We start from the raw sequence: 27,547 nt of genomic DNA, 5'->3' as shown, positions 1-27,547 counted from the left end.
AATAAGGTTCAGCAGAATTTTTCCCTGAAGTGTATCTCTCCAAGCTACTAATGAATTCATCAGGTGCTAGTTACAGAATTTGTTCCTTTTGACTTATTAATTGAAGTGCCACCGTGGAATACAACTTGCCTGGTACTCAAGTCAATGAATAGAGTAGATAGAAGGACATTCAGGTTTGGTTCTCCCTAACAAGCAGACTATTCCTGTGGACTTAAAACCAAAAAAATAGGCTTCCCTTCTGCTTCCCTGCTACTTAATGGAGCTGTAGGGTCACCACCATCAGCCAGTGTCCCTCTGAGTAAAGCCAAAGGATTTGGGAAAGAAGAGCAAATACCAGAGAAGCTCTATGACCAATGGGTTATGCCCACATCTGCTGGCTCTTGACAACTCCTTAATGCTGCTTACCAGAGCTTTCCTTAGGACTGTTCCCTTGCCTGTGACCATGACGGAAAGAGGTCTATTTTTTAAAGCTGTTGCAGAGTTGACTGGAGAAGAATCTGTAGCAGGAACTGGACTGGGGACTTTGGCCTGAAATTAGACAATGAAAGTCGTGCCTGGGTTAAGTGATGCTATGTAGCCTGAATAATGGCAGGAGCAGCCTAGAGGGTCTCTACCTTGGGAGTTGCATTCTCCAAGTGGGTGGTGTCCACTGCTGTTCCCAGGGTTACGGGCCCCGCCTCCGCCTTCCGCAGGCTTTCTTTCACCTCCATGATGCTCAGTTCTAGGTCCACGCGTCTGTTTTCCTTTTCCCTACACTCCTCCTCCATCTCCTTTAATCTCTGTTCCAGACAGGCCAGGGCACACTTATCTACAAAGGGGAAAGACAATGAAAGTGAGCTTCCATGAGAACTACTGTACCTGGCTGCAAGGTAAGAAATATGGGACCCTAGTTGGAGAGCAAGCATCAATTCAATCGATGTGTTCAAGTGCCTACAGAGATAGACGAAATAATCATTTTCTTCTTCTTACTTCAAAGCCAAGTTCTATCCCTAATGATGGATGGAAGGCTTAAAGTGGGTTGGCTTCTACAAAGTGGCCCTGGAGAAGCTGCAATGGATTAAAGTTTGGAGTTGGGGAGGGTTCGAATCTAAAACAGTTTCCTCATCCATAAAATAAGGTTTTTAATGGTCTTCCAGGATTATGAAGATGAAATGAAAAGACACTTGTAAAAGTACATAGGACAGTGCTTAGTGAATAATAAGCACAGTATAAATGATAGCTGTTAATATTACTTATCCTCCTTGGGTCTCATTTGTAAAATGAGGGAGGGTAGTGGAATAGACTAATTAGAGGTGTCACACATGGTATCTCAAAAATCTCCCATTTCTATTCAAGTTTAACTGGACTAGATGACCTATAAGTTATCTTTCAAATCTGTAATCCTAGGGATTTTTTTTAAAAAAAAGATCTGTACTTATGGTTGTATAGAGAACATATAATAGAGAAATTCCCTCCCAAAGTAGGCCATTATTTTTCTGCTTTTACTTAAAAGTCAGAGGGTTATCTAAAGGCTTTGTGGGGGATTTAAATGACTTATCCAGGGTCCCAGAGCCAGAATGGGTGGGATGCCTTTTTTTTATCTACAATACCACAAAGATACATAAGGAATAAGAGGCTAGTGCTAGTAAATGTTTAACAATTGTTTCTCAATGGAGGAAAAATGTATGGGTTGACAGGAGACACCATTTTCTCCAAGTTTAAAAGCTTGCTTTTAAGATGGTGCTTTGCAGTTGGAATAATTTGATGTGCTCAATAATCATTATTACTATTTCCAATCCTCTATACGTGTTGTGAAGATTACCTAGTAGAAAGAGAAAGACCTAGCTACAGCATTGGCCTAGATACTTCATTTCTGAAGGGGAGGGAGGTTTTCAAATGATTGAATTCCCCACCCTGAATAAGGTCACAGATCCTTAAAAAGACCAAAAAACAACTAAGCTCTGAAGCTCTTGTTCTCTCTCTAGCAACCCTATGGCCCTCTCTTTTCTCTTCAGAGCTTTTCATCTTAAGAAAAAAAGGTTTGAATTCCAAGCTCTGGAGCCTGAAGGTCTGGGTTTCTGCCCAGAGGAGATTCAGTGAGGACATGAACCACAGAAAATTTCCATCTCCCTTCTAGAAGAATCCCCAATCTAGGAGTTCAAGTTTTTTGTTGTGTCATGGATTTCTTGGCCAGTTGAATGAATCCTGTGCCCCTTCTTAGAATGTTTGTTGCCTATGTTGATAACTGAAGAAAATGTTAAATATAAATTATAAGATGCAAAATTTCCACCCATGCTTCATGAACCCCTTGAAATTTCTCTACAGTAGGACCCCAAGCCAAGAACCTCTGCTTTAGAGGAAGGGGCTAGATATCCTTTAGTGATCAGAAGATAACTTTTGACTTCTAACCCCTTTTCTTCTCTCAGAATAGTACCTGGACAGCAGGTATTTACGTGGCTGAGACATGGCTCTTTAAGTAGACTCCAAAATTGCTATCTTTGGGTTATTAAATTCCTGTCATTACCAGCTTTTCCCCTACTTGGGAATAATATTTGTAAAGCATTTTACAAACCTTCAAGTGTTTTATTATTATCATCAGCAGCAGCAGCTCTATTTAACAAATACCTTATAGCCATTATAAGACTCTTCTCTCTCCTAATTTCTATAAATTAATAACAGCTTCAACACTACTGTGGATATGCCCAAGGAGGTTAAGGTAAGAAAGATTCCATATTCAAGTAGCATATTTTGTTCTAGCAAGAACTGGAAACAAAGTCCATCCATTGGGGGCATGGCTGAACAAATTATGGTGTGTGAATGTAAAGGAATATTGTTACTGTGGGAAAGATGAGGTAATATTAATAGTGAGCCAGCCTCAGTACCAAGGATCAAAAATACTGCTGTGTGACTTTATGCTTAGGTCACTAAGCTATATTGGGAGGAGAAATTCTTCACTGGATGCTCATGACAGCCATAAGATCACAGGTTAGAGAAGCAAGGAAAGACTTGTATAAACTAAAGCCAGAAGTGGAGAAGAAACCACTAAAAGGAGATTGAACTTTGATTAATTATAATGATCAATCTTTAACAGATAAAAAACATTCCAGTTTCCTTTTGGAAGACATAAAGGAATAACAGAGACAAGATATTGGAAACATAGTAACCAAAAAAGTTGTTTCTTGCTGAATAAAAATTCTTTTACAAGGAATTGTTCAATGCAGGTACATGTATGTGTGTGTGGATTTTTTTTTTGGGGGGGGGGGTTCTACCTGAAAATGAATACAGTAAAATTGGAAGGTATCCAAAATTATATTTTTATTTTATTTTTTTAGTTTTTGCAAGGTAAATGGGGGTTAAGTGGCTTGCCCAAGGCCACACAGCTAGGTAATTATTAAGTGTCTGAGACTGGATTTGAACCCAGGTACTCCTAACTCCAGGGCTGGTGCTTTATCCACTGTGCCACCTAGCTGCCCCACTATTTTATATTTTTAAAAAGGAACGGGAGGGAAGGAGGTCTTGAAGCAATTTGGAGAGCTATTTGTTGAGCATGTGATAGTGGCAGTTCTTTTTGTGTATAGGTTGAACTCAGTACCTACTAAGGTCTCTTTCATTTGCTCAAATATCTTTGTAACCCAAAGACAATGCAGTAGGAGATTGCTAGGGCCAGAGATAACTAGTGAGGCAGTGGATGTTTTTGCATAGATAACTATAGACACCTCCCTCAAGGGTCTGACTCCTTTCTCTGATGTAGGAGCCAAACTCAATTGATTTAGCAGAAAATCCCTGCATAGATTACAGTTAGGCTAAAGAACTAAACTCAAGACTGCCTTTGAGAAGACAGAGCTAAAAGACAGGACTTTGGCTGAGTATTTCTAGGATCTGGCTAGGGCCACACCTGTACATTTCACCACCGTATCTTTCAATTCCCGCCTCTCTTTCCGAAGCTGTGCAAGGCGACTCCGGATTTCTTCCTTCTCCTTCTCAAGCCTCCTCTTTTCCTCTGTGTACCGCTTCACTTCAGCCTCAGTCCTATTCTTGCCAAGTTTAATCTCTACAGGTGCTGTAAAAGACAGTATGACCAACAAATTTCAACCTTCTTGGGGAGGTCATAACTAGAGAAACAAAATTGGAAGTCATCCCCAGAGCTGAGATCTTGACAGAGGATTGGGGGCGGGGGGAGGAAGTGGATCATGGATCCCTTGAAGAAAAGTGAGAAATAAAAATTGAAAAGTTTATGTAGGAAATAAATCAAAAGAGAAATTTTTTTTATTAGAGCAACCAAGAGAGAAGAGACTCCAGGAAGGAGGAGACAGCCACATCCATGTCAAATACTGCGTGGCAAGATGAAGAAAGGAGAAAGAATTTGGTGATTGGAAGATCACTGAAAAAATAGACTAATAGTTGAATACTAGAGCTAGAAGGTACCTTGTGCATAGCTAGGAAACCCACCTGCAACCATCCCCTTGGCCTTCTCAGTTTTCTCTTTAGGGGTAGCCACTGGCTGCAGATGAGCCCCTGTTGATGTGGTGAATGAAAAGTCAGGGACACTTTGAGGGAAAGAGATTTTTTGTTGTTGGGTTTGGATTTTGATGCCAGTGCTTCTCGGTGACAGCTCTTCTGATTCAGTCCTCTCTGGTTGTTTCTGTGTTTAGAGAGAGTAATGGTAACTGAGACAATAGGAGGGAATAGGAAAAGAAGAGAAAACAAGGTAGTTTGTTTTGCATGTAGAGTTGGCCAGTACCTGCTCTTGTGCTACTTCCAAAGACTTTCTGTTGAATTCTGTTTCCCTTTCTCCTGGAGAGATTTCAGTGGCATCCTCTAATTCTGTCTTAAAGATTGCTTTTTCCAAAAGTGGAGAGGAAGGAGGGGAAAGCTGGACTTTCACTAGATCTGGGCCAGGTGGGAGGGACATAAGGGGTGTGAGGTCCAAGTATACTCGATCTGGTTCTTCCATTGTGGTTGTTTTCAGCGGAATGGGTTCTTGTATTTGTTCCACCTGTGAAGGAAAGAGATAAGAGGTCACCTGAAGAGTTTCAAAGATTTTTTGCCGCCTTGTACTTAGAACACTAGTTTTGCCTGAAGTTATTTTAAATGGCATTCCTCTATCTCTTGCTGCTGAATCTTGTTAGTAAAATATAGAAATGCTGAAGATTTATGAGAAAACTAGTTTTATTACATATATCTAATAAGCCCCTAATTGAATCAAGTATTGTCTAGTATCTGATCCTGCCAACCAACACCTGGAGTTTGAAGGATTGCCAGTGGGGATGGAAATGCAGCTGCCAAGGATGGGGTGAGAAGTCATCCTTCCCTTGCTCAGGGCTCTTAATACTTCAGGAGAATGAAAAATGTGTCTTCTTTATAATATGATTGAAAATCTCTGGTGTTTTCAAAACCACAGGGAGACATCTCTGCCTTATAACTTCAGTGAGACTGGAGATATCTATCTCCATTTCTACATTCAGAAAACATGGGTTACTCCTTTAGGCTAATCCCCTAGGATCCAACCTTGTTGGAAAAAAAAAATCAGCTACTGATATTTCAAGAGAAAAGCTGTCAAAAATGCAAGAATCAATTTTTTTAAAGCTAAGTCTGAGTATTTAATGTTATTACTGCCTGTATTCCAAATACATTTCACACCCAGTTCTAACCAATTTGACTACACATTAGCAACCTACAAGATCCTCTGCTATCCAGACATCTCTATTCCCACTATCATAAGTGGTCCTACAATATTATTTTCTCACCATACAGGAAGTCTTTGGCATTACTTCTCAATTATTCTAGTCATCATTTTTGCCAAAGTGTACTACAGAACTTTCCCAGATCTGTAGACTGAATTTCTAATAAAATATGTCAAAAGCTAATATTCATCCCTTTATAACATTTTGAGCATTCTCCACCCCCACCCCCCAATGTTTGTATATGTGGAGTCTCTGCCTCAGAGTACAGGGCTGGCCCTCAGAGGAGTTCCTTCCACAGGTATGAAGAAATCTGAGAGCTAGGAGGTAAAAGGTAGGTAGGGCTTCACTGGAGACTGATCTACATGCTGAGAGCTTGCTTTCCTTCTTTAACCAAATGAAAAGTCCTCATAAAGCAAACAGGACAGGAAAATTTGGCTCATTGACTCAGTATTTGCATACAATTAGCTGCACTTATTTTTGCACACCTGTCCAGAGCAAAAACTTACTAATAATGGCTCATTTGCATCCAGAATGACTTCATCATAAGGCTCCTCGTGCTGGTGACCTTTGGGCAGGTTATCGATATAGGCGTTAGGTTCTGAATACTTTCTCTGCATTAAACTGGAAGACATAAAAATGAGATATTGGGAAGGAGGCAGCAATCATCTTTTTGCTCAAAGGGATTATGAACATTAGAAATATTCAAACTGTCTTCCATAGGAAAAGATGCAATCTAATGAAAGCTCACTCAACAGCAAGCAACCTTCCCCCTCCTGAATTGAGAGTGATCATGAAGAACTACAGAGAAGCCTCTTATTGAAGACTTGAAGCTCATATCCCGGACATGGTCTTCAAGAATGAAGGACAAAGCATCCACATCATTGTCCCTCCAGGCTTCTCCACTGTAATGAGCTGAAGGTTCTTAGCAGAACTAAAGGAAAAAATGGGTTTTTGTTTATTTTTAACCAGATCTGTTGTTTTGAGGTGGGTAGGGAGATCCCAGTGAGGGACTTGTAATACCAATGTTACAAGGCAACTTCTAGTGTTAGAGTTTCCTGAGGGGACGGAGCACAGATGATTTATCCACAGTCACAGTGGGACTTGAATCCAAGTCTTCTGGTTTGAAATTGACTTTTTTTTCACATCCTAGGCCATATTAAATGGCTTTCAGTGAGAAGTAATCTTACCTCTTTCAAAAGTAACTCATCTATGGCCCTGCTTCCAATTCCATGACAACCGATAGCTAGAATTAGAAATCAATCTAGTATTCCCTCTCCTGTGTATGTAATCAATCCCACCTGGGACAGGTAGAAGGCAGCTTTTCCTTAGAACTTACAAGAAAGAGGTCTTTGCTGCACTCACAATGCAGGAAACTCGATCCGCATCCACATAGTCATAGGTGAATTCTTCTGGGTCTGTCTTGGACCCTGACTCAGACAAAAGGAGGCCCAGCCAATGGCCCATTTCCTCGGACGATTTGGCCTGAGATGGAGAAAAACAGAGGTGGTCCACCAAGGCAGCATAGCCTATATTCCAAAAGGCCTCATAATGCGGGAATAGCATTCATTCATCAAGAAACATCAGCTCATGTGCCTTTGAAAAGGATCACTATCCCTCCCCAAGTGTCACCTTTACAAGCAAAACAGATGCGAAAAGAACATTCCGAGCAGTATGGATTGGGAGCCTTTAGATTTCCTCTCTTCATAAATATGCAGGTGGCACAACATAAAGGAATGTGCCAACTCACCCATTTGAATTATTACTGTGGTGCCAGTGCCCTAAAAGAACTAATTGAAAATTCATGAACTTTGATGGTAGGAACAGGCACAAAGCATTTTCTCAGAAGGTGCGGAATGTCTGTTGTCATGTTAAGTGCATGTAATTATTAGTTGAAGATAAATCAGACCAAGAGCTTTGGAATTTCAGTACCTTTTAATGGACAGAGCCCTATGCAATGAAAGCAGGTTTCTCTTAAATATTTACTACTGACAATCCATGTGTAAAAGAAATCTAAATTTATGATTTTGCTCCTAACTATTCAATGTGACTACACAATGGAACCACACAGTCACATATTCACATGCTTAAAACATGATACTTTCTTCTATAGTGTATTAATAGCCATCACTCTTCTATACAACATCTTAAAGATTACAAAAGACTCAAAACTACCACATGAGAAGAGGCTGAAAGTGACATTTATACAGTACCTTAAAGTTTAGAAAAATATTTTAAATACTTAATTTCAATAGACAGAAATGGAATTATCCACATTTAAGAAATCAAGACAAAGAATTTAAGTATGTGCAGGATCTAGGACTCCAGTCTTGATCTTCTGAATTCGTGTGTGTGTGTGTGTATTGGTTAGAAACTATTATGATTCCCCTTTAGGGAAAGACATAGAACAGTTACCATGTAAGCTTCGGCATGACATGGGAGATTAGCAAACCCCAACCCTGATGATAATAAGTTTTTTTAAAAATAGGTCAGGTATGAGAACACCCGTGCCACTCATGGTATAAACTTCCAGGATATCTTTCTAATGTCATGTTACTAATATAGCACAAATAAATTAGAGCTATATTGCCATGAAACTGGAGTAATAGCCCCAAAATTAAAAATCAAGATTCCATTTTAATTTATACCATTAAAGGATATAGAATATCTTAAACTGAAAGAAATGGTTAAAGAATGCAACAACCTATATTTAGAATTGCATCCAATATAGTATTTTCCTAAGTACAGGATCCTGAGGCAGTTGTATGTAAGCTCTTCTCCCACTAGAGGGCAATACTGGAGCATAATTGTAACAAAAAATTCTTTAGGATCAGTGGTTTGGGGATAAAAAGCACATAAATTGTACAGGAACATACATATAGATACATCCACCTAACAACAATTATTGAGTCCCAGAAAAGATGACAGTAGACCAAAATAGTATTACAGAAAAGTTAATTTGACAGAAACAAAGGCAGAATTGTTACATATGTAATACCATTACAGCAGGATCAGGTGGCAATATATTAAAATTATTGCTAGGTGACATTAGTTGGGACAGTGCCATGCTAGATAGGTATGTATAGTATAGACCCACATTCTTTCAACACACACACACACACACACACACACACACACACTCTGTCTCTGTTTCTCCTTACTGAGTCTGGTCACTCACATGGCTTTTCATAGATTGTTTTCTGTTATAAAATGGGGATAACCTGCCTCCTTGCAATCTTGTAGAGACAAATGAAATCATACATGTGAAAAGTACTGTCTTTGTAAACTGCCTCTATCATTGAGCATACACAGATTACCTTAATATAAATATATATAAACATACACACACATTTTAAAGCCACATGTCATCTGAATTCTTCTACATATAATCAATCAATCAGCAAAGAAATGCCACTATGGGTCAGTTGTTATGCTATTAAGCTTTGGGGATACAAAAACAAGAAAAACAGTTCTGCCTTCAAGGAGATTACATTCTAATAAGAAGACACCATACACACACACACACACACACACACACACACACACACACACACACACACACACACACCCTGAATGAATACAACATAGTTACGGAAGAAAGTACTAGCAGCTAGGGGGTGGGAGGATTGGGAAGGATTTCTTACAAGAAGTAGTAGTTGAATAAAGGAGCTTTGAAGGAAAAGCTTCCCACAAATTTTAGTTGAATCTTCACAAATTGCTGAAGTCAAAAAAACCAATCTTCACAGCCACCCCTCTAGTGAGCTTGTCTTGTGAAGTGCTTCTCTAGCCTAGGCTAATCAGACCACCCAGGAGCATTTATTTGGTTCCTATGTGTACTAGGAACTAGGGGGTTAAAGATCAAAAAGGAACCATACCTGTGCTTAAAAAACTAATTTATGTGTGCTGACAACAGACCCACAGACCACTCCTTGCTTATGCCAGGTAAGACCTGCCAGAACTTGCCCTCCACTTTGGGCATGACCTTTGGGGTCACCCTAGCCGGGTAGTTGGATCTCCTAGACCACTTAGAGTCTGGAAGAGTTGAATTCAATCCAACCTCAAATACTTTCTAGTTGTGTGACCCTTGTCTAGGTACTTATCTCAGTTTCCCCAACTGTAAAATGAGGATAATAACTGAACCTTGTTCAGACCTTCCTTGTAAGGACCAAACGAGATAACAGTTGTACAAAGTAGGTGCTGTTAAAATGCTTATTCCCTTCCTCCCTCTAAAGCATCATCAGAGTGAGATTTTAATGAAGGATAGTCTCACATACACACACTCATATGCACGATGGCTATACAGCAGCACTGGTATTTTCTTTCTTAGTCTTAGCCTAACAGAAGCATCAGATTGTCCCTATTCTTGTACTTGTTCTTCTTCCCCAATGGCAGTGATGGAAGGAGGAGGTTTTTAGACAGCAAACTTCATATGTGTGTCTCTGCTCAGTTCTCTCTCAGATCAGCTCCAGTCACATCATTTCGTATTTTATAGACACAGAAGCCTCCATCTGGTGCTGCATAAACTAAATAACCCCCCTTTGGGGATCTCTTGAAGCCTTTTTAGCAGCTCTGGGAGTTATAAATAACTTTTCTACCATAAATGCAGGAAGTTGTTCTCATTGTCCTCCTACTTTACCATAACTGCCCTGAGGTCAGAAAGGGAGGGAGGGATGGAAATAAAAAAATACATTTTTTACTAAAACAATCTCAGACAAATGTTAAATAAAAATAATGCCAGGCTATATTTAATTGCCCTTTGCAAGCTTAGAGTGTTGTTCTGGATTTCCAGTTAACTCTTGCTACTTCTCTACTCAGACCCTGCCCAGTAGAGATGGGGCCAGGCTGTGGAAACCATGTTTCTGGACATCTACATGGCTTCTCCAGCATAAAAATAGGGATAACCAGCCTTCCAGGAGCCTCCTCAAGAACAAATGAAATCACACAGGTGAAAAGTATGGTCTGTAATTATGAATTGCTGCTATCATTGAGCACACACACATTACCTCTAGCATGGCCAGCTCCTCTCCATTATTGAGAATCCGAAAGGAATAGAGGTGATCAGGGCTGGGATTTGGGATTACTTCACATCCCACCAGGCTGAGGGGCTGTTGTGCCGATTTGGTGCGATTCCTGTCCTGGTAGATGTGCAGGTGGCTGTCCTTCACACAGCACCACCGAGATTTCCACTGGCTGTTGACCAGGACGTTCAGATAACCTGCCAGGAAAGAACTGTCTGTAATAAGGGCAGTCATTCATCCAAGTCTCAGTCTTAGACGTAGGTCCAGTGAGATGAGACTAATGCATCTAAGCATCCTTAAATAGGGAACTGAGTAGCCTTGACAACATACACACACACACACACACACACACGAAATATATATATATTTCACTGGCTTTGAATTTTGGAGGAAAGGAAATGTGATTGTATTCTTGTCTTGTTTTTTTAAAGGAGGATAGAATTTGGGAATGTGGGTTCAACAGCTAGTATTTTTCAGGTCACATTAGATCATAAAATTAAGCAACCCTCTCATTTTTACAGAGGAAGAACCCAGAGGCCCAGAGAGATTAAGTGACTTCCCCCAAGTCACACAGATAGCAAGCGGCAAAGCTGGAATTTGAACTTTGGTTTTCTACATCCGGATACAGGACCTTCTGGTCCTCAAGTTTTCTTATCTCTGAAATGATGGTGTCATACTGGATAAATGATTTCCAAGGTCCCCTTTGTTTTAAATCTGATTTCTGAGCGGGAAGAGTATTGTGCCCAAGATGACAGTAGAGAATAATAACACAATAAGATGAATTGACTGAGCCATAAGGAAATAACCCAGGCAGGGTTAGATGAGGCTCAGATGTGAATGCTGCCCCTCTGAAAACAGATTTCAACTCTCCAAGTTGATTCTTATCCCAAAGCTGTAATTCGCTTATATAAGCAATAGGTCTGTGGAAAATCTGCTGCCTAAAGAGGTGGCCCCTATTTCCTGCTCTAAATCCCCCTTTCCCACGGTTTTGGTGAGGCCATCAATTTCTTTTAATAACAGTTTCTGTGTCTCCCCTTAACCTCTTAGCTGCCAGCACCCGAAGCGCCTACCCCGCTTTCTCTCTCACCATGTCCACCCACAGATGTGCTTTTCTTATCAGACAAGTCACTTCACTGTCCTACAAACATATCATGATCATTCTGGGCCCATTTCTCTCAGGAAAACCCTTTATCATCTGTCCAAAAACCTACCTATCCCTCAAGTCTCAACTCAGTTGTAACCTTCATCAAGTCTTCTAGTTGCTCTATCTCTCAGTACTGACACTTCCAGTTCTCCCAGCTTAGCACTTAATCAGATAGAATGTTTTCTTTGTATTCCCCTTGTTTTAGAATTACTTCCTCAGCCAAACCTAAACTGACTCCTCCTGAAGGCAATGGCTATTTTATCCTTCCATATCCCCCCCCCCCCCCCAGTCTTATCCTGGATGATTGTGGGTGTTTATTGTCTAATTAACAAAATAGTCTCTCTAAGCCATTTTGATCATTTTAAAAATTATTTTGCACAAACTATACCTTGCCTAGAACCAGGGTCATAAACCTAGTAATTCTGTTCAATGCATCCCATTCCTTTCTTGGACCAAGATGAACCATATCTATTACAGTATCTCTATGCTTCCCACCCAAAGTGGAAGGTAGTTGAGGTCATTATGCTAGTCCTAACTAGAAACTGGATTGTAAGCAGAAGAAAATTAGTGTGGAATGGGAGGAGTGTGCTTTGGAAACCTTAAAGCCCTCACTGAATAAAATGTAAAACAATATTATTATTATTATTAACTTATACCAGTTTATTCTAAGGATCAGTCAAGTCCTGGGAAGGGTAGCTACTTTGTTCTCCCTAGGCCTTTCCATCTCCTCCGGGAATGGAAGGACGTTTCATTGCTGAGTATACTTCCAAAAATAACACTGCTACAACACCCAGAAACAATGACTCATTGGCACTATTCTCATGTAGCACCAAACCATGCCCTTTGGAGGCGGTACTCCTGAGATGATGCAATATCCACACAACTAGATTGGCACCAAAAGGCACAAATCACCCTCAGTGGAAAAAGACATGTCTCCAAAGGCAAGGTCAGGTTCTCATCCCAGTGTAGCCTCAATTTTCCACATCTTTGAACTCTGGGGAAAGTAGTTTCTTGAATAAGAATGCTTGCAATAACACCCAGACCACCATGGACAGAAGACAATGAACAAATAAATGACAGGTACTGAGAGATTAAAAGATTAGATTTTTCTCTAAAGAGGAAAGCTGAAATGTTTTGGTCAAGAGAAACCCAAGAATTAATGATAATTACACTTCAACTATTACAACCTCCTAGAAAGTACACTTGCCTTAGAATACTGTTCTAGTCTTGACTAAATTGCTAATTTCATAGGATTATAAACCTTGAGTTTGGGAAGACTTTGGAAGCCAATTTAAGACACTATTGCCTATTCTAGAAGTAAAGAAATTGAGGCATGAAAGAAAGACTCTTGCCCAAAGTCAGATAGGTTTTCCATAGCAGAACTGGAATTTAAATTTGACTACAAATTTAGTGCTTTTTCCAATGACTCTCTATTAGTTTCCTCATCTGAAAAAATGAAGAAATGTAGCTATGGAACAATGGCTTGGGAATCAGAAAAATCAGGTTATAGCCTTCCTTCCATCACTATCCATGTAATCCTGGACAAGACTTTCCTTATCTGCAAAGGAAGAGGGGGGGTAAACTTCTAAAGAAGCTTCCAGTTCTTACATCCTCTACACGAAAATTTCATTACAACTAAACTTATTCATATCCCTTTTCCTAAAGATGCCTTCCTTATGCCCTCCTCCGACATTAAGACTTTGGCTCACAATACCCATCCTCAAGTGCCCATTTTCATTTCCACAAAGGCTTCCCTCAGGACTTCAGCCAAAAACAATCTCTTCCTCCCCTGAATTCCTATGATGTTTATTGTCTGTAAGACTGAAATGGCATCTGTCAAATGCTGCTCTTTAATTGTAGCTTTTGGTAAATGTGTCTTCCTGCCTTGCCAGATTAAAAGCTTCAAAGACTTATATTTCTTTGTAGTCCTCATAAAAAGTGCACATTTATATGATGCTTTAAGGTTTATTTTCTTCACAGCCACCTTGGGAGGAAAGGAATATAAATATTATTATTCCCACTTTAAAGATGAAGGAACCAGGACTTAGAAAAATGAAGTGGATAGGAACAGATTCTGAGTTGTAGGACACCTTAGAAGATTCTCTGAGCCCAACCCTTTCCTTTTACAGCTGAGAAATCTGGGCTCAGAAAGGTTATTCTGTGGCTAGCCCAAGGTTACAAAGACAAGATCTATCGGGGACAAGATTTGACAGTTTAGTTTCCTTCCACTAGACCATTCTTTCCTCTAAGTGCTCTCTTCCACAAAAGGCAGACAGCTCTGAAGGGGAACTTCCACAAGGGCTTCTAACTGCAACTTCAGTCTTCTTCTGATAGAAAATGCCTTGCTCTCCCATGCTGCTTCTCAAGCACCTTTTACCTTCTGTGCTTGAGAACTATTTGCTCAATGAAGGAATGAATGAATGACTTTGTGTATTTAAATAATTGACTGTATTAAAGGTCTAGTGAAGTTGCTGGCCAGTCCTCCAACTCTGCAGAGAATTGAATAGAAAGTAATGTGATAAAATTGCAGCAAGAAAAAGTTTGTTTAAACACAGGGATCTGGGTGCAATATTTCATTGCCCTAGAGAGTGTTCTGGTGAGGAGTATCCACTACCACTGCAGGTCTCAAGAGTGGCCTCGGACATTATGAACTAGAACATGACTAGCACGTCTCTAGAGGTAGCACTTGAATGCAAGTCTTCCTGCCTTCAATCCTAGCTCACCATCCAGTAAGCCATGTCCGCCCCTCTGGTTAAATGTAAAAAAAAATAGTTTATGAAGACAGAGAAGGAAAACTGGAAGAGACTACCATGGAAGGATGGATAATTTCTATTCCAAAAGATGTTTTAAGTTAGGAATAAATAATACTCTATCTTAGATGGCTTAATTGTTCACCTGCCTGTTGGCAGGGGGCCTGACCCGATGACCTCTTGGGGTCTTTTCCAGCTTTAAGAGTCTATGATTCTTACTGGATGTCTCCAGAGACCTCTCAGTATTCTCCAGTGAAGCAGATTTCTTCCTCCCCAGGTTCATCAAGTTGCTCAGTTTGAGGCCTGCTGTACCTTTCTTCTTAACTAAGAAGAATGGAGAGAAGAAATTGGCATCACACACATCACATAAACAATCCCACATCCAAAGCCCAAAGATCTCAAAGATTGTTCTTCCTCATCCCATAAAAATCTATAGACCGAGTCAATTCACATAGATGTCTCCCTACTGATAATGCACAGGACATGGGAATCTTTGAGGGAAAAAATTGACTAATAACAGAGAGTGCTTAAGATTTAAAAGATAACTAAATGGGATGGATGAAAAATTATCCAGATTATCCAGAAAAAATAAAATGAATTTAACAGATTAACAAATTGGATGCTATATAGACCCCCACTCCCATTTCTGTCCATTCCATCCCCTGGAGTAAATGACTTCCACTTGAACCCATATGCTTCCTAAATGCCATTTCCCTCATCATCCCACAGGGCAGGAACTCTGTTACCATCTTTGGTCTCTGGGGTCTCAGGATGACCATCCACACTACACCCACATTCTGGGGTTGACAGGTATTTCTCCGCTATATCTGGCTGTAACTGAGAAAGAGTAAAGACAAGCATAACTATATGGTGATGTTGGCTAATACCTGGATAATTATCTTGGGAAAAATAATTTTCCCAACTTGTGATTATCCTACCCATGGAGTAGATATAAATCCTAATATTTCTTCCAAGTCTAACATTCAATGACCTGGACCCCAAAAGCTTTTTATTGTAACTTTTCAAGTTCCCCTGAGTTTGTCCCATTTTCTTCTGCCTTTGGACCCCTCAGATTACCAAACCCATTTTCCTCCTTAGTTCTCAGGTGTACAAAGGGTCTAATATAAATACTAGCAAAAATAGTATTCAAAGGGATTTTAACCATACTTGCTGCAGGAGAGTGGAGCAGGCAGATTATTTTAGTAATTAAATATTAGCCAATATCCTAGGATGCTGAGAAGCCAGCAGTCATCTATAACAAGAAAGTGAATAACAGAGACTATTTCTAATTGTGCATGCTATCCTCAAAAAGTGAAGATATATAATCATATCTAGTGACTTCACAGATTAGCCTTCAAATATTAATATTTAAGCTTCTCATGTACAAATTAATTTAAGGGGGGAAAAAATCTAGCTAAGGATTAGACCACCCATTCAAGAACACTTGAGAACTGGGCCATTCCAAAAGCATCTAGAAAAGAAACTAACATTTATGGTTGTCCAAATAAAGAAATCAACCTTCATGGAAACCATCACAATGATTTTATAACAAAGGTAATTGTTTTCTGTGGCAAAATTGTAATCTTTTTTTCTAGACTTGGTTTTGGCATGGATTCTCTATTTGTGGAGATAGTTCAATATATGCTGATTTTTTTCACACGGTTTGTTTTTGTGCTTTTATGGTACCATACTTTTTCCCACTATGAACACTACTCCTACCAGAGGACACAGATCTCAGCCTCTCTTCATCACAGTCTTTGCTGTAGGCATAAAAATATAAGTATTGTGGGGACCACTCTTCTTGTAATGGTTCTCTACAAACTTAATTAGGCCGGTCCGCAGGCAACAGAGTGTTCATCACTAGGCCCACTCTTGTATCCTTCCCAACTTGATGGGCTTAATCAAAATATAGGTTCTAATGGCATAACCTTTAAGAGTCTAGGATTAGCTACACACCCCAATGAGGCACACTTTAATAGAAGTCCCATCAATAATAAGGAAAAAAATAATAATAACTAATAAGCAAAATTTTAAAAATCTTATTCCAATTCATAAGGGGGGAGGATAATCAGTTTTAATATTTACCAGACTAAAAAATATTGTGGATGTATATAAATGTTCTGTCAAAAGGATCATCAGCAATTTCTAGCCTCCAAATTCTTGGTATACCCTTTTCCTTCCAACTCAAAGACGAGAAAAGCCAGGTTCAGAGAGTCTTCTTCAGCTCTAAACCAACTTCATTTGCTCTTAGCACAGGAGCTAAGTAGGATGCCAGAGTTATAGTTGCCTGAATCCACTATTTACTTAAGAGTTCCAATTAGGGTACCCCAAACTCTTGTCTTTTAAACTGGCTCAAAGCAATAAGAGTCTCTCTCTCTCTCTCTCTCTCTCTCTCTCTCTCTCTCTCTCTCTCTCCTTTCTTTTTCCCTCTCTTTTGCTCTTTTTTCTCTCTTTCTTTCTTTCTCTCTGTCTTTTTCTTTCTTTCTCCCTTTCGCTTTCTCTTTCTTTTTCTCCCTTTCTCTCTCTCTCTCTTTCTTTCTTTCTTTCTTTCTTTCTTTCTTTCTTTCTTTCTTTCTTTCTCCCTTTCTCCCTTTCTCTTTCTTTCTCTCTCTTCCTTTCTCTCGTTCTCTCTTTCTTTCTTGACAAACATTTAAGGACACTTCAGTTTTCACTGGGAAAAAACAGCCACATGAAAATAAGTCTCCAAATTTATGAATCTAAAACAGTTAATATTATTCCAATGAAGCTTTTGATTCCCCTTAAGCAAAAAAAAAAAAAAAAAAGTACTTTAAGTCTATATCCTTTTCATTTGTTTTCTAGCCAAGATAAAGGCACTGTGCTTATCCAGGCATAGCATGCTTCTTATTAATTGGACTGAAATGCAAAAACAAAGCTCCCAATTTTACACTTTCATTTTAAGAGGGAAAAAAAAATTAAGAAACCCCTCTGTGGAGAGGAACTAGGCTTACTTTCTGACAATTGAGACGCTGAGCATCGGGGGTGTATTGGTTTCCTTCAAAAACTCCTTCAGAAGGCAAGCCGCTGACCTCTTGGATGACCTGCATAGGAAGAGAGGAGCAAGTTGGTGGGTCATCCCAGGATCAGACTGAAGCTGCTCCTTACTAAGGCTTGTTCACTGCCTGCACTTTGATTCAACCAAGAGAACCAGTGCCAGAGAGCCCAGGAATCTTTTGAGAATGGACAGATGATAGTGTGTGAAATGATTCTTCCTTCCAGGTACCTAGAAGGTACCTGTTATATTCTAAGGCCAGTCCCAAACTGTACCTCAGAACTCAAGAACCTTTGGGTTTTTCCAGCTGGGAAAGTTATTAGGGTTCAAACCCCAATTGATCATATTAACAGATGGAGGGGGGGAGCATGTCACCGGCAGATTTGAGTTGTAGGGAATGAAGTCAAACATACTGGTCCTGGTCACTAATATTTCTGAGTTTGACACAACACAAATGAATATTTTTTGCCAGACTTGGGGCTGCCAGCAGGTACTGTGGTCCCCTTGGTCCCCCCTATTTTCGATTAATAGTTCCTTTGTGGTTTCAATAAATTTACCACATTTCCTGAACATCCTCCTTCTTCCTTTTAGTGTGTTGGAGCCCTCTCTCTGACATGTTCTCACACCCAGTTAGGGAGAGAAAGTGCCTCTCAGAAACATTTCCCTTAATATCCTCACTGGAGCTTGCTTCCTCCTCTAGGGAAGAATTTCTTTATTCACGATTAAAGGGTTGAAAGGGAAGTACAAAGGCTGGCTGGTCCTTCAACCTGCAGAAGCTAGGATGATCCAAGCTGCTACAGTTACCTTCTCCTACAATGAGCTACAGATATAGCTGAAGGCGGTCATCCCTCACGTTGATGTATATAGGATACATCCCAGATGCAGAACTGATTAAAGAAAAGAACCTCCTCTTTCACCCCTGGTCCTTCACTGGAGATTGATTTCAGACCAACCAGACTTTTCAGGTCCTGAGAATGCTTCAAGAAGTAACAAAATCAAATCTTAAATTTACTTCCCTCACCAATAATAGTCTAGAATTCTGATTGCTGAAAGCTGCAGATCATCCCTCAGATTACTGCTCCCCCTCAACCTTGCCTGGTGTGACAACTGGCTGCTATGGCTTTCAGCTCTGAGGACTCTGCTTAAGACTAGGCGTCTCCCAACTTTTCTTCATTTGTTTCTGGGTGTAAAACTGAATGCTATTGTGATCCAAAGTCTGCCCTCCCTCCTTCATCAGCTCCCTCCCTTCCTGGCAGTCCTCAGCCCCGGGCTTCCTCTCCCAATTCCCAGCTCTCCTCCCCGGGGCCTCTTGAGCTCCTTCCTCCCAAGAGCCCCCCTCTAGATTCCCAGATGTTTTGCTTCAGCTGCTATGCACTCAAGCTTGGTTCTGAAACACTAAGCTAAGTGTTTTCTTGTTGCATTTCCAAAGGAAATCAGGGTAGGCAGTTACCCTCTACAAAGTCCTGATATTTCCCTCTTCCTTGAAAGTGTTTGAGAGAAAGAAGGGACTGAAAATAAAATGTTTTACCTCTTTCAACTGCTCAGAATACACTGTCTTACATCTCCCCCATGACCCCCGGATCTCTCTACACATCTCCACTTGCTCCAGCAGTAGTAGACTCAGAACCAGCCAACAAGGTCCCACCAGAGTAGAATGAAGAGATGAGGGGTCTCCCAGCCTCTGCCTACCTGGACTCTCTCAGATACACATGAGCAATGCTAAGGTGGGTTTCTTTTTTTCCAACTACAGAAAAGCTTACTACTCAATTCTCAAAGTTGATGTTGGGTCCATAGCCCAATAAATAGATTTCAAAGATTTTATGACCTTCATTGGGAAATAAACCTTTATTTTAACTAACCTCTAACTGAAGTTTAGAATTTTCTTCAATTACTAATTTTTTTAAAATAATATTATTCAGCTGAATTCTCTATCTTGCCAAAGAGAGTCTATGGGAAAAAAGGGGGGGGTGGTTAGAAGCCCTGTTCTCAATTTGATGGTACTTCAGAGTGACACTTGGAAGAAGCAAACAGTAGAAAAGCAATTATTTGTTACTTAATTAGCCAGGCCATTCTGACTAAAATGTGACCAGATACTTAGAAATAGGCCATGTGAACAGAGCTCACTTAACCATGTGGCTATGAAGGGATCTCACTATAGTCTCTAAGCATTTTTACAGAGTGAGGGAAGAAGAACCTCATGAAAATACAACTAAGAAGCAGCTATGCATTTGGAAATAATTCCTCTTTAAAAATTATGTGCTTTTAATCTGAGCACAAACTGGTCCATCAAAATAGTATGGCGTTGGGCAGCTAGGTAGCGCAGTGGATAGAGCACCGGCCCTGGAGTCAGAAGTACCTGGGTTCAAATCCAGTCTCAGACACTTAATAATTACCTAGCTGTGTGGCCTTGGGCAAGCCACTTAACCCCATTGCCTAGCAAAAACCTAAAAAAAAAAATAGTATGGCATTAGTAGACCTGGGCTCAAAACCCGTATGACCTTAGAAAAATTATCTAAACCCTCTAGGGTTCAGTTTCCTTTTCTGTAAAATGGGGGGGGGAGAGATAGATTAGATGAACTCAGAGGTCCCTTCTGGCTCTGGTTCTATGATCCTCTGAATTTTGTAGATCAAAACTAATCACACTCAATGAACTGAGAATCTCCTGTCTCTTCCCACCCCCACTCCATTCTAAATACCTAACTTCAGTCACCTGAAACATATTTGACCCTGAAGTCCCCTCAGAACTACACTTCTTGCCTGTCCTCTCACATTTTCTCTCTCTTTTTGCATAGAATTTGGCACAAATATTGGTGAGTTTGGAAGCTGTGGGGTGTGGGAAGGTGGTATTCTACTTTTCCAAGGCAGGTATTTTGCAGGGTCTCAGAAACAAGCCTTCCTCCCCTCAAACTCTGAAGTAACCGAGTACTGACAGTTGTGGAGCTAGTGCCTCCAAAGCAGATGTTGTTTTCTTATACTTTTTAATGAGCCAATGGAAGTTTAAAATTGCAGTTTGCAAAGCTCCAGCAGGGCTTTCCAAGTAGGTTAACATCCAGCAGGCTGTGTGTGGGGGGGGATATTTCTTCTAGAGACACATCTAATTGGCAGCAAACATAAATGGTAGTGAAGGGAAGGGCAGCTTTTGAACAAGACTCTTCAGAGAGCTCTTATCCAGGGGCCAGTAAAGGCTCAAAGTAGGGAGTATCCTTTGGAATTGAGAGAAGGATAAGAGTTAGGTTGTATTCCTCTTCCTTTCCTGGTACAAATCACAGTGAGGTTAGTTTGTTTATGAAAAAGGAACAGAAGGTTAAGGTCTTCCCTTGGATACTTCAGCTTCTTAACACCAACAGCAACAACTAAAAGAAGCATTTACTTAGCCCTTAATAGGTATATGCTTTCAGTAAGAAAATAACTGGCTTATCATTGCCCAGAAGATCAGAATACCTAATCTTCCTGTCTTTTAAGACCCTTCATCTGGCACCAACCTAACTTATCCAGCTTCATCTATTACCATTTCTTCCCACTGAGTACCTTCTGTTTGTAAAAAGCTTCTTCTTCTTCTTCTTCTTCTTCTCCTTCATCTCTTTCTTCTCCTTCATCTCCTTCTTCTCTTTCTTCCCCTTCTCCTCCTTCCCCTTCTTTTTTTTTGGTTTCTGAGGGGTATTAGGGTTGTGACTTACCCAAGGTCACAAACCTAGTAAGGATCAAGTGTCTAAGGTTGTATTTGAATTCCAGTCTTCTTGGCTGCCATATCTTTCTTTGTGTTCTCCCAATATGTAGTACCTCCCATAGCCCTTACTTCTTATCTCTGTAACACTCCTTTAAACCCCAACCTCTTCAAGAAGTCTTTCCCAGTTACTTGGACAAACAATGAAAGCATTCCCCAAAACACATATTATCTTTACAATATAGTCTGACATCTTTTACTTTAACATTTAAATACACATAACTTGTATTGTTCTTTAGTCAGTTTATATGTGTTATATAGTATATATTCAATATGTACAGATAGTATATATAGTGTGTATATTTATACATAATATGTATATATGTATAATATGTGTATATAGTTCATATAACTATATATATATATATATATATATATAAAACTATTTTATAGATTTTTTTTTTGCAAGGCAAGGGGGTTAAGTGGCTTGCCCAAGGCCACATAGCTAGGTAATTATTAAGTGTCTGAGGCCAGATTTGAACTCAGGTACTATTTTATAGATTCTTGATCTCATATTGTAACTTTTGCAATGCTAGGTTCATCTACTGAATTAATAGTTTCTGAATTAAATTTAACTTTGTGGCTGAAGAAATGAAGGACAAATCAATGAACTGAATTAATACTTATGAATACAATGAACTGAATTAATAATTATGGTGACAATCAAAGAACCATTTTTTGTTTTTTTTTTCCTCTCTGAGCATCACTTGGAAGTCCTAATAGAGTCATAAAGAAGGTGGCATTTTGTTTTGTTAGAAAAGATATTTTGCAATTAAATGGATTAGAGATTATATGCCTGCCCAGTAAGTATTACTAGGGAATACAGAACAGTTGTTATGAGTAATCCTAGAAAAATGTGGGAATGAGGAGATACAGATTACTGTCCCTCCTAATTATTCCCCCATGATTTTTCTTAAAGCACTATAAAAAACTGATTTGATTTTCATTAACATCATGATACCAGAATTGAATGTGAGGTATGAGAACCAGTTCCTTCTGGAGCCCCTTCCTCATCTATATCTCCTAAGGTCAGGAGTAGGTACAGAGCACCTCCTAGGACTAGACCACCCACAAATCCTCTCCCTCTTAGCTCTAGCAGAGACTGTCTCAAGTGCAAAACAGTACCCAAGATGACATTATGCCAACCTGTGGTTTCTTGGCAATGACATATAAGCGTATCAATCCCTAGGCAGTGTGTATGACCACCTGGAACTAAGATTCTAAAGTGGAAAAAAAAATCTGTTTACTAATTAGATATAAATGCTGTTGTGTGTATATGAAAAGTTTGGGGGACAAAATGACCTATTCTTTGTTTTTGGTGGATGTGGGGCTTCAAAGCATACAAGATAAAGCAAAGGCATTGGGGATATTTCTCCTACTCAAGAGAAGAGTGGGAGGATATGAGAGGTATGAGATACTGACCCCAGAGGGAAATGAATGGAAGTTGTTGATAGGAAAAATTCAGGCCTTACTATAAGGAGAAAACGAACAACTAGAGCTACCCCCAAATGTACTCGGTTGTCAAGGAGGTGGGGGCAAGAGTGTCTGGAGCTCACTCTCACAATAAGAGAGGCCTTCGGGAAAAGCTGGACTACAGTTATTACAAGTGCTCTTGTAGAGAGGATTTTAAATCATTAGCGATAGTCTGGACTAGATGGTCTCCAAGATTCTGTTCCTACATTTTGAGAGATCTTGTAAAAAACATAACTTTGAAATTCAAAAGTATTAAATCTGTCTTTCCTCAAAGCTCCCAAAGTAAGAAAGCAGTTGATAGCCTGCTGCCACCCCTGGCCCTGGTGAACACTCAGGAGCCCCCAGAACTCTCCTCACCCGGAGCCACTGCTCTGCCTGGTCCTTGCTTTGTAGTCCCAGGACGATCACATCAGCATTTGTTGGCGTGATCTTCAGGTTGTGCTCTTTCTTCCTCACTTGTTTCTCCTTGTAGATGACACTACAGCCTACTAGATTCACATCAAGCTGGGGATTGTGATCCTTGGAGGATTTGTAGCACTGGAAATAAGAGGCCAGAATTAAAAGATGAAAACCACAAAAAGTAGGAACAACTGTCACTTCTGGAAAATCTGCCAAATCCACCTCTATATTATGAAACTACTAACTCAGGCTCAAATAAAATTAGTTTTTGAATATTAGCATTTCGGGTCTACCATGTACTATCTAGAGATCAATTTTTCTTTCTAGCCATGGTCTTCTTACTAATTATCAGTTTGACAAATGGTATAACATATATACAAATCAATTAAAGGAGATTCTTGGGTCCATTGTTCTCTTATGATTTATCCTGAGGAGCTACCCCAGACCTCTCTGCTGAGAAACAAGAAACATAGTAAATAGTCAACCTCATAGAAGAGGTATAATCCATAGTAAAAATTTTAATCCCAAACTCACTTTTCTCTTTTTCACGACACAATGTAGTTAACTACTCTATCCTTGTGATCAATGTTGTGGATTTAGGTAATATAATCTAAATTTAATAGTAGACTTAGTAAAACTTAATTGGGCAAATAAAGGAAATAAAAAGGCATCTCTCCCTCTTCCTTACAGAAGTGGGGGACTCTTGAGTGTGGAAAACTGCATTTAATGTCAGATTTTTTTTTGATGTACTGATAGTTTTTCCAAACTGAGTTTTTTCTCTTTGTTTTTCTTTATAATAATGTCTCTCTGGAAGAGGGAGGGGAATAGATTTAATGGCAGATGTAGATGATTCAAAAAAACAAGATTTTAATATAATTTATTTTAAGAAAATATAATTGGGAAGGTTAATCTACTAGAAAATAAAAGATCATTCCTAAATTAAAATTAATAGACTTTTATATGACATGCTATCTATATACTGAGCCAATTTTTAATGTTTCATGGACGTAATGCCATGACAAGCACATGAACTGGATTTGAATGAGGGGGTGTTGTGCTAAGTCACCAATCTCACTTTCTCCTCCATCTGGGGATCCATCTGGGTCTAGTGGCCAGATATGTATCAAGATGACTGGAGATGGCCCTGGATGCAAGGCAATCGGGGTTAAGTGACTTGCCCAAAGTCACACAGCTAGTAATGGTCAAGTGTCTGGGGCCAGATTTGATCTTCTCTCCTCCTGACTCCAAGGCCACCTAGCTGCCTTTATTATAGATAATATAAAGGAATAAGTAATCTAGTAAGGTGTCACAATAAGGCCTCTTGTGATCCCTTGATAATGTACCAAATTAAAACTATAAAGGCATATACAATCTGCTTGAATGAAGTACAGGGGTACAAGAGAAGCAACGGGAAAAATAAGGAAAGACAGTCTTCACTTGTAATGGAGAGCTGCTTGTACACTGGCAAGTCCACAGATGGCAACAGATGCTACTGGTCTGGGCTAAAGTGACAGAAACATTTGTCACAGTCCTGAATTTCAGATATTAGTTATCCACCTCAGCTCCTTCTGCCAAAGGAAAAAAAAAATAGGACTAATCATTCATGTTAGGTACAAAACTGTATTTTGCTAACCATTAATCTGTTGTCCTTGATGACACACAACTGCTTGGCCCATTGTCCCAGCCACTTCTTTCTCCATAGGAAGGCACAGATCCGAGCATCCTTCATCAGCTCAATGGAAGCTTCTGGAGATGGCCACTGGTGGGGGGTTGACTTGCTCTTGCTGCTCTCTTCTTCATCGTATGATTCATAGGAGCTACTCACAGGTTCACCGTCCTCTGTAGGGAAGACCAGTTTAGTCACAGTCTGTCTACCTAACATGTAAGAAGGCTGTCTCCAACATGATCTCTTCAGGCAAGGGACAAAGGGAAGCAGGCCATTACACATTCAATGGGCAGAAGCAACCTCAAAGCTAGATAGTGAGCAAGGTGTCCTGGATTAGATGTGTATTCCAATAATGGGTTTTTTGAGTCTATTGACTCTTTGCTTAGAGAGAAACTTTTTTTTCTCTCCCCCAAATCTAGGGGTTTCAGATCCCAGAAAGCACGAATTAAAAGTTAGAATTAAGTGCCCTTTCCAAGCCTTAATTTCTTCCTCTGTAAAACAAGGCAATTGGACTATTTAGATAGTCCAAAAGCAAGTATTTATTGAGCATTTACTTTGTGCCAGAGACTACTAATTTCTGAGGATTAAAAACAAAGCAACCTAAAATGGAAAAAATATATTTATATACATACATGCATGCATGCATGCACATATATAGATGTATATACAATGTATACATTTATAGAATGTATATATGTACATCTATCCACACATATAGATGGCACACAAAATACAAGAAACCTATAATTGTTATTTACTGTAGTCAATAATAATCATTTTCAAAGGCTTCCCCAAACTTAGTGATCTTTAAAAGTCCATTCTAGTTTTTAACATTAATGGATCTGTTTTAAAAGGAGGGAGAGACAAACAAAAGTTCTGAGGTGATAGACAGTAGCAGTATTTATCTAGCACGCAGATTGAAAGCTCAACTTTCTTAGGCATGTTTTGGTTTTTACCTATTTCAAAACAACAGATAACAAAAGAAATAACAGGCCAAACTATTGTAGTAAATGGGGTTTTTTTTAGGTTTTTTTTTTGCAAGGCAAATGGGGTTAAGTGGCTTGCCCAAGGCCACATGGCTAAGTAATTATTAAGTGTCTGAGACCAGATTTGAACCCAGGTACTCCTGACTCCAAGGCTGGTGCTTTATCCACTGACCCATGTAGCCACCCTAGTAAATGGTTTTATGGGAAAGATGATCACTTTCTATCCCCAAGCCAATTCCTCCCAAAGACTCTTTTCATCACCTTCAGTCTCTTCACATTTTAATTTTCTATAACTTTCCTTATTGCCTCTTCCTCCCACCCCTATCATTTTCCTCACACCTTTCCTGCTACCATTTGTCTTCCTCTCTCTCATCTTCCTTCAACCTATAGTCAAATCCACCAATAAGGCAACCTCTTTTTAAGTCCTCCAAATTAACTAGTTCACAAATTCTCTACCTATTCCTAGCCATACTCGATTCATTAAATGGATTTTACAAACTAGCTTAACATTAAGAATAACATTTTAATCATGAGAGCTGTCTGAAAATGGAATGGGCTGCTTTGTAAAGCATCTAGAGGAGTTGAACAACAGTTGGATGGCTAAAGATTGGACCAGATGACCTCTGAGGGGCTGTGCAATTCTAGGAGTCCTTAATTCTACTCCAATGATATATTATAAAAGCAACTAAGATGACATAGAAAGTAGTACATCAAATGCCTTGGATAACATTCAGGACAATCATCTTATTATAAGCCAAGGCTTCTGAGTAATAATGTTAAGGGAGAACAATTCCTAGAAGCAGAATTCAATATACCACAAGACTCTCTGAATGGAATATAGAGGTATCCCCCTACTATATAGTTATTTAAGCCCATTGTTTCCAAAGACACCTAAAATGTGGATTTCCATTTTCCCAGTCCCTTCCCATAACTCTCTTGGGAATACGTTGGGCATATGACCCTTTGGCTACAGAAGCAAAGTCAACCAAGAAGGGCAGAAATAACTATTAGTAAGAAGGGCTAAGTAATACGGAAACATGCATATGGGAAGAGAAAGGGTCAGTAATGAATTCCCTTTTGGATAGTTAATAACATTTCCCAATGTTACACATAGAGATACAAGAGTATAGCATTCCAGATTCAAAAAAGGCAATACCCAATGTAATTGTGGCATAAATGACTCCCTCCGAAACCTGCACCTATTTTGGGATTCCAGTGGTGGAAAATGTATCAGAATGACCTATACAATATTCAGAAAGGAAAAAAGGCATGAGAAAAGGGGGCAAAGGAGAAAAAGAAAGAATCAAAAATAGTAGGATGAAAATTTCAAGCAAGAAGGGTGGGAGCCTAGTTACAATGGAAAACCTTAGTGTCCTGGGGATACTGAGGATACACTAACAACTTATTACTTCACTCAGTGACACACTTAACAGTGAGTGTTCAGGCATAAATGGAGAAAAAAGATACATGAAGCCATTCTAACTCGCAGGAAGTTAACAAAATTACTTTCATTTGCCCTGGAAGAGGTTCTGCCTACCAAGGCAGAATAATAATTGATCCTATCAAATAATCCTTAATTAGAAACAAAGAGAACCTTAAATATGGGTGGTCAATTCATTAAAATGCTGATTTTCCACCTGAGTTACATATCAATATCATTTTGAAGCATTTTAGCTATTTATCCTACAAATCATCTCTCAATTCTGACTCTTTCTTG

At 39.5% G+C, this 27,547-nt stretch overlaps 1 protein-coding gene across 3 annotated transcripts in view; it reads right to left on the bottom strand.

Moving 5' to 3' along the window:
* AFAP1L2 (actin filament associated protein 1 like 2) overlaps positions 1 to 27,547 on the bottom strand; it is a 130,369-nt gene that overhangs the window by 3,330 nt on the left and 99,492 nt on the right. For all 3 annotated transcript variants that reach the window (XM_074233628.1, XM_074233626.1, XM_074233627.1), the window contains 13 exons: positions 24,812 to 25,017; positions 23,137 to 23,316; positions 17,542 to 17,631; positions 15,319 to 15,409; positions 14,792 to 14,896; positions 10,664 to 10,875; positions 7,000 to 7,145; positions 6,170 to 6,284; positions 4,721 to 4,975; positions 4,429 to 4,621; positions 3,875 to 4,039; positions 615 to 808; positions 406 to 528 (listed from right to left, as the gene is read on the bottom strand). In XM_074233628.1, coding sequence (XP_074089729.1) covers positions 406 to 528; positions 615 to 808; positions 3,875 to 4,039; positions 4,429 to 4,621; positions 4,721 to 4,975; positions 6,170 to 6,284; positions 7,000 to 7,145; positions 10,664 to 10,875; positions 14,792 to 14,896; positions 15,319 to 15,409; positions 17,542 to 17,631; positions 23,137 to 23,316; positions 24,812 to 25,017 — 2,075 coding nt within the window. The remainder of the gene's footprint in view (positions 1 to 405; positions 529 to 614; positions 809 to 3,874; positions 4,040 to 4,428; positions 4,622 to 4,720; positions 4,976 to 6,169; positions 6,285 to 6,999; positions 7,146 to 10,663; positions 10,876 to 14,791; positions 14,897 to 15,318; positions 15,410 to 17,541; positions 17,632 to 23,136; positions 23,317 to 24,811; positions 25,018 to 27,547) is intronic.

This window comes from Macrotis lagotis, chromosome 4, assembly GCF_037893015.1.
Source record: "Macrotis lagotis isolate mMagLag1 chromosome 4, bilby.v1.9.chrom.fasta, whole genome shotgun sequence".
In the NCBI taxonomy this organism is placed as follows: domain Eukaryota; kingdom Metazoa; phylum Chordata; class Mammalia; order Peramelemorphia; family Peramelidae; genus Macrotis; species Macrotis lagotis.
Note: the sequence above shows the minus strand (reverse complement) of the source record. Positions and strands in the feature narration are given on the sequence as shown.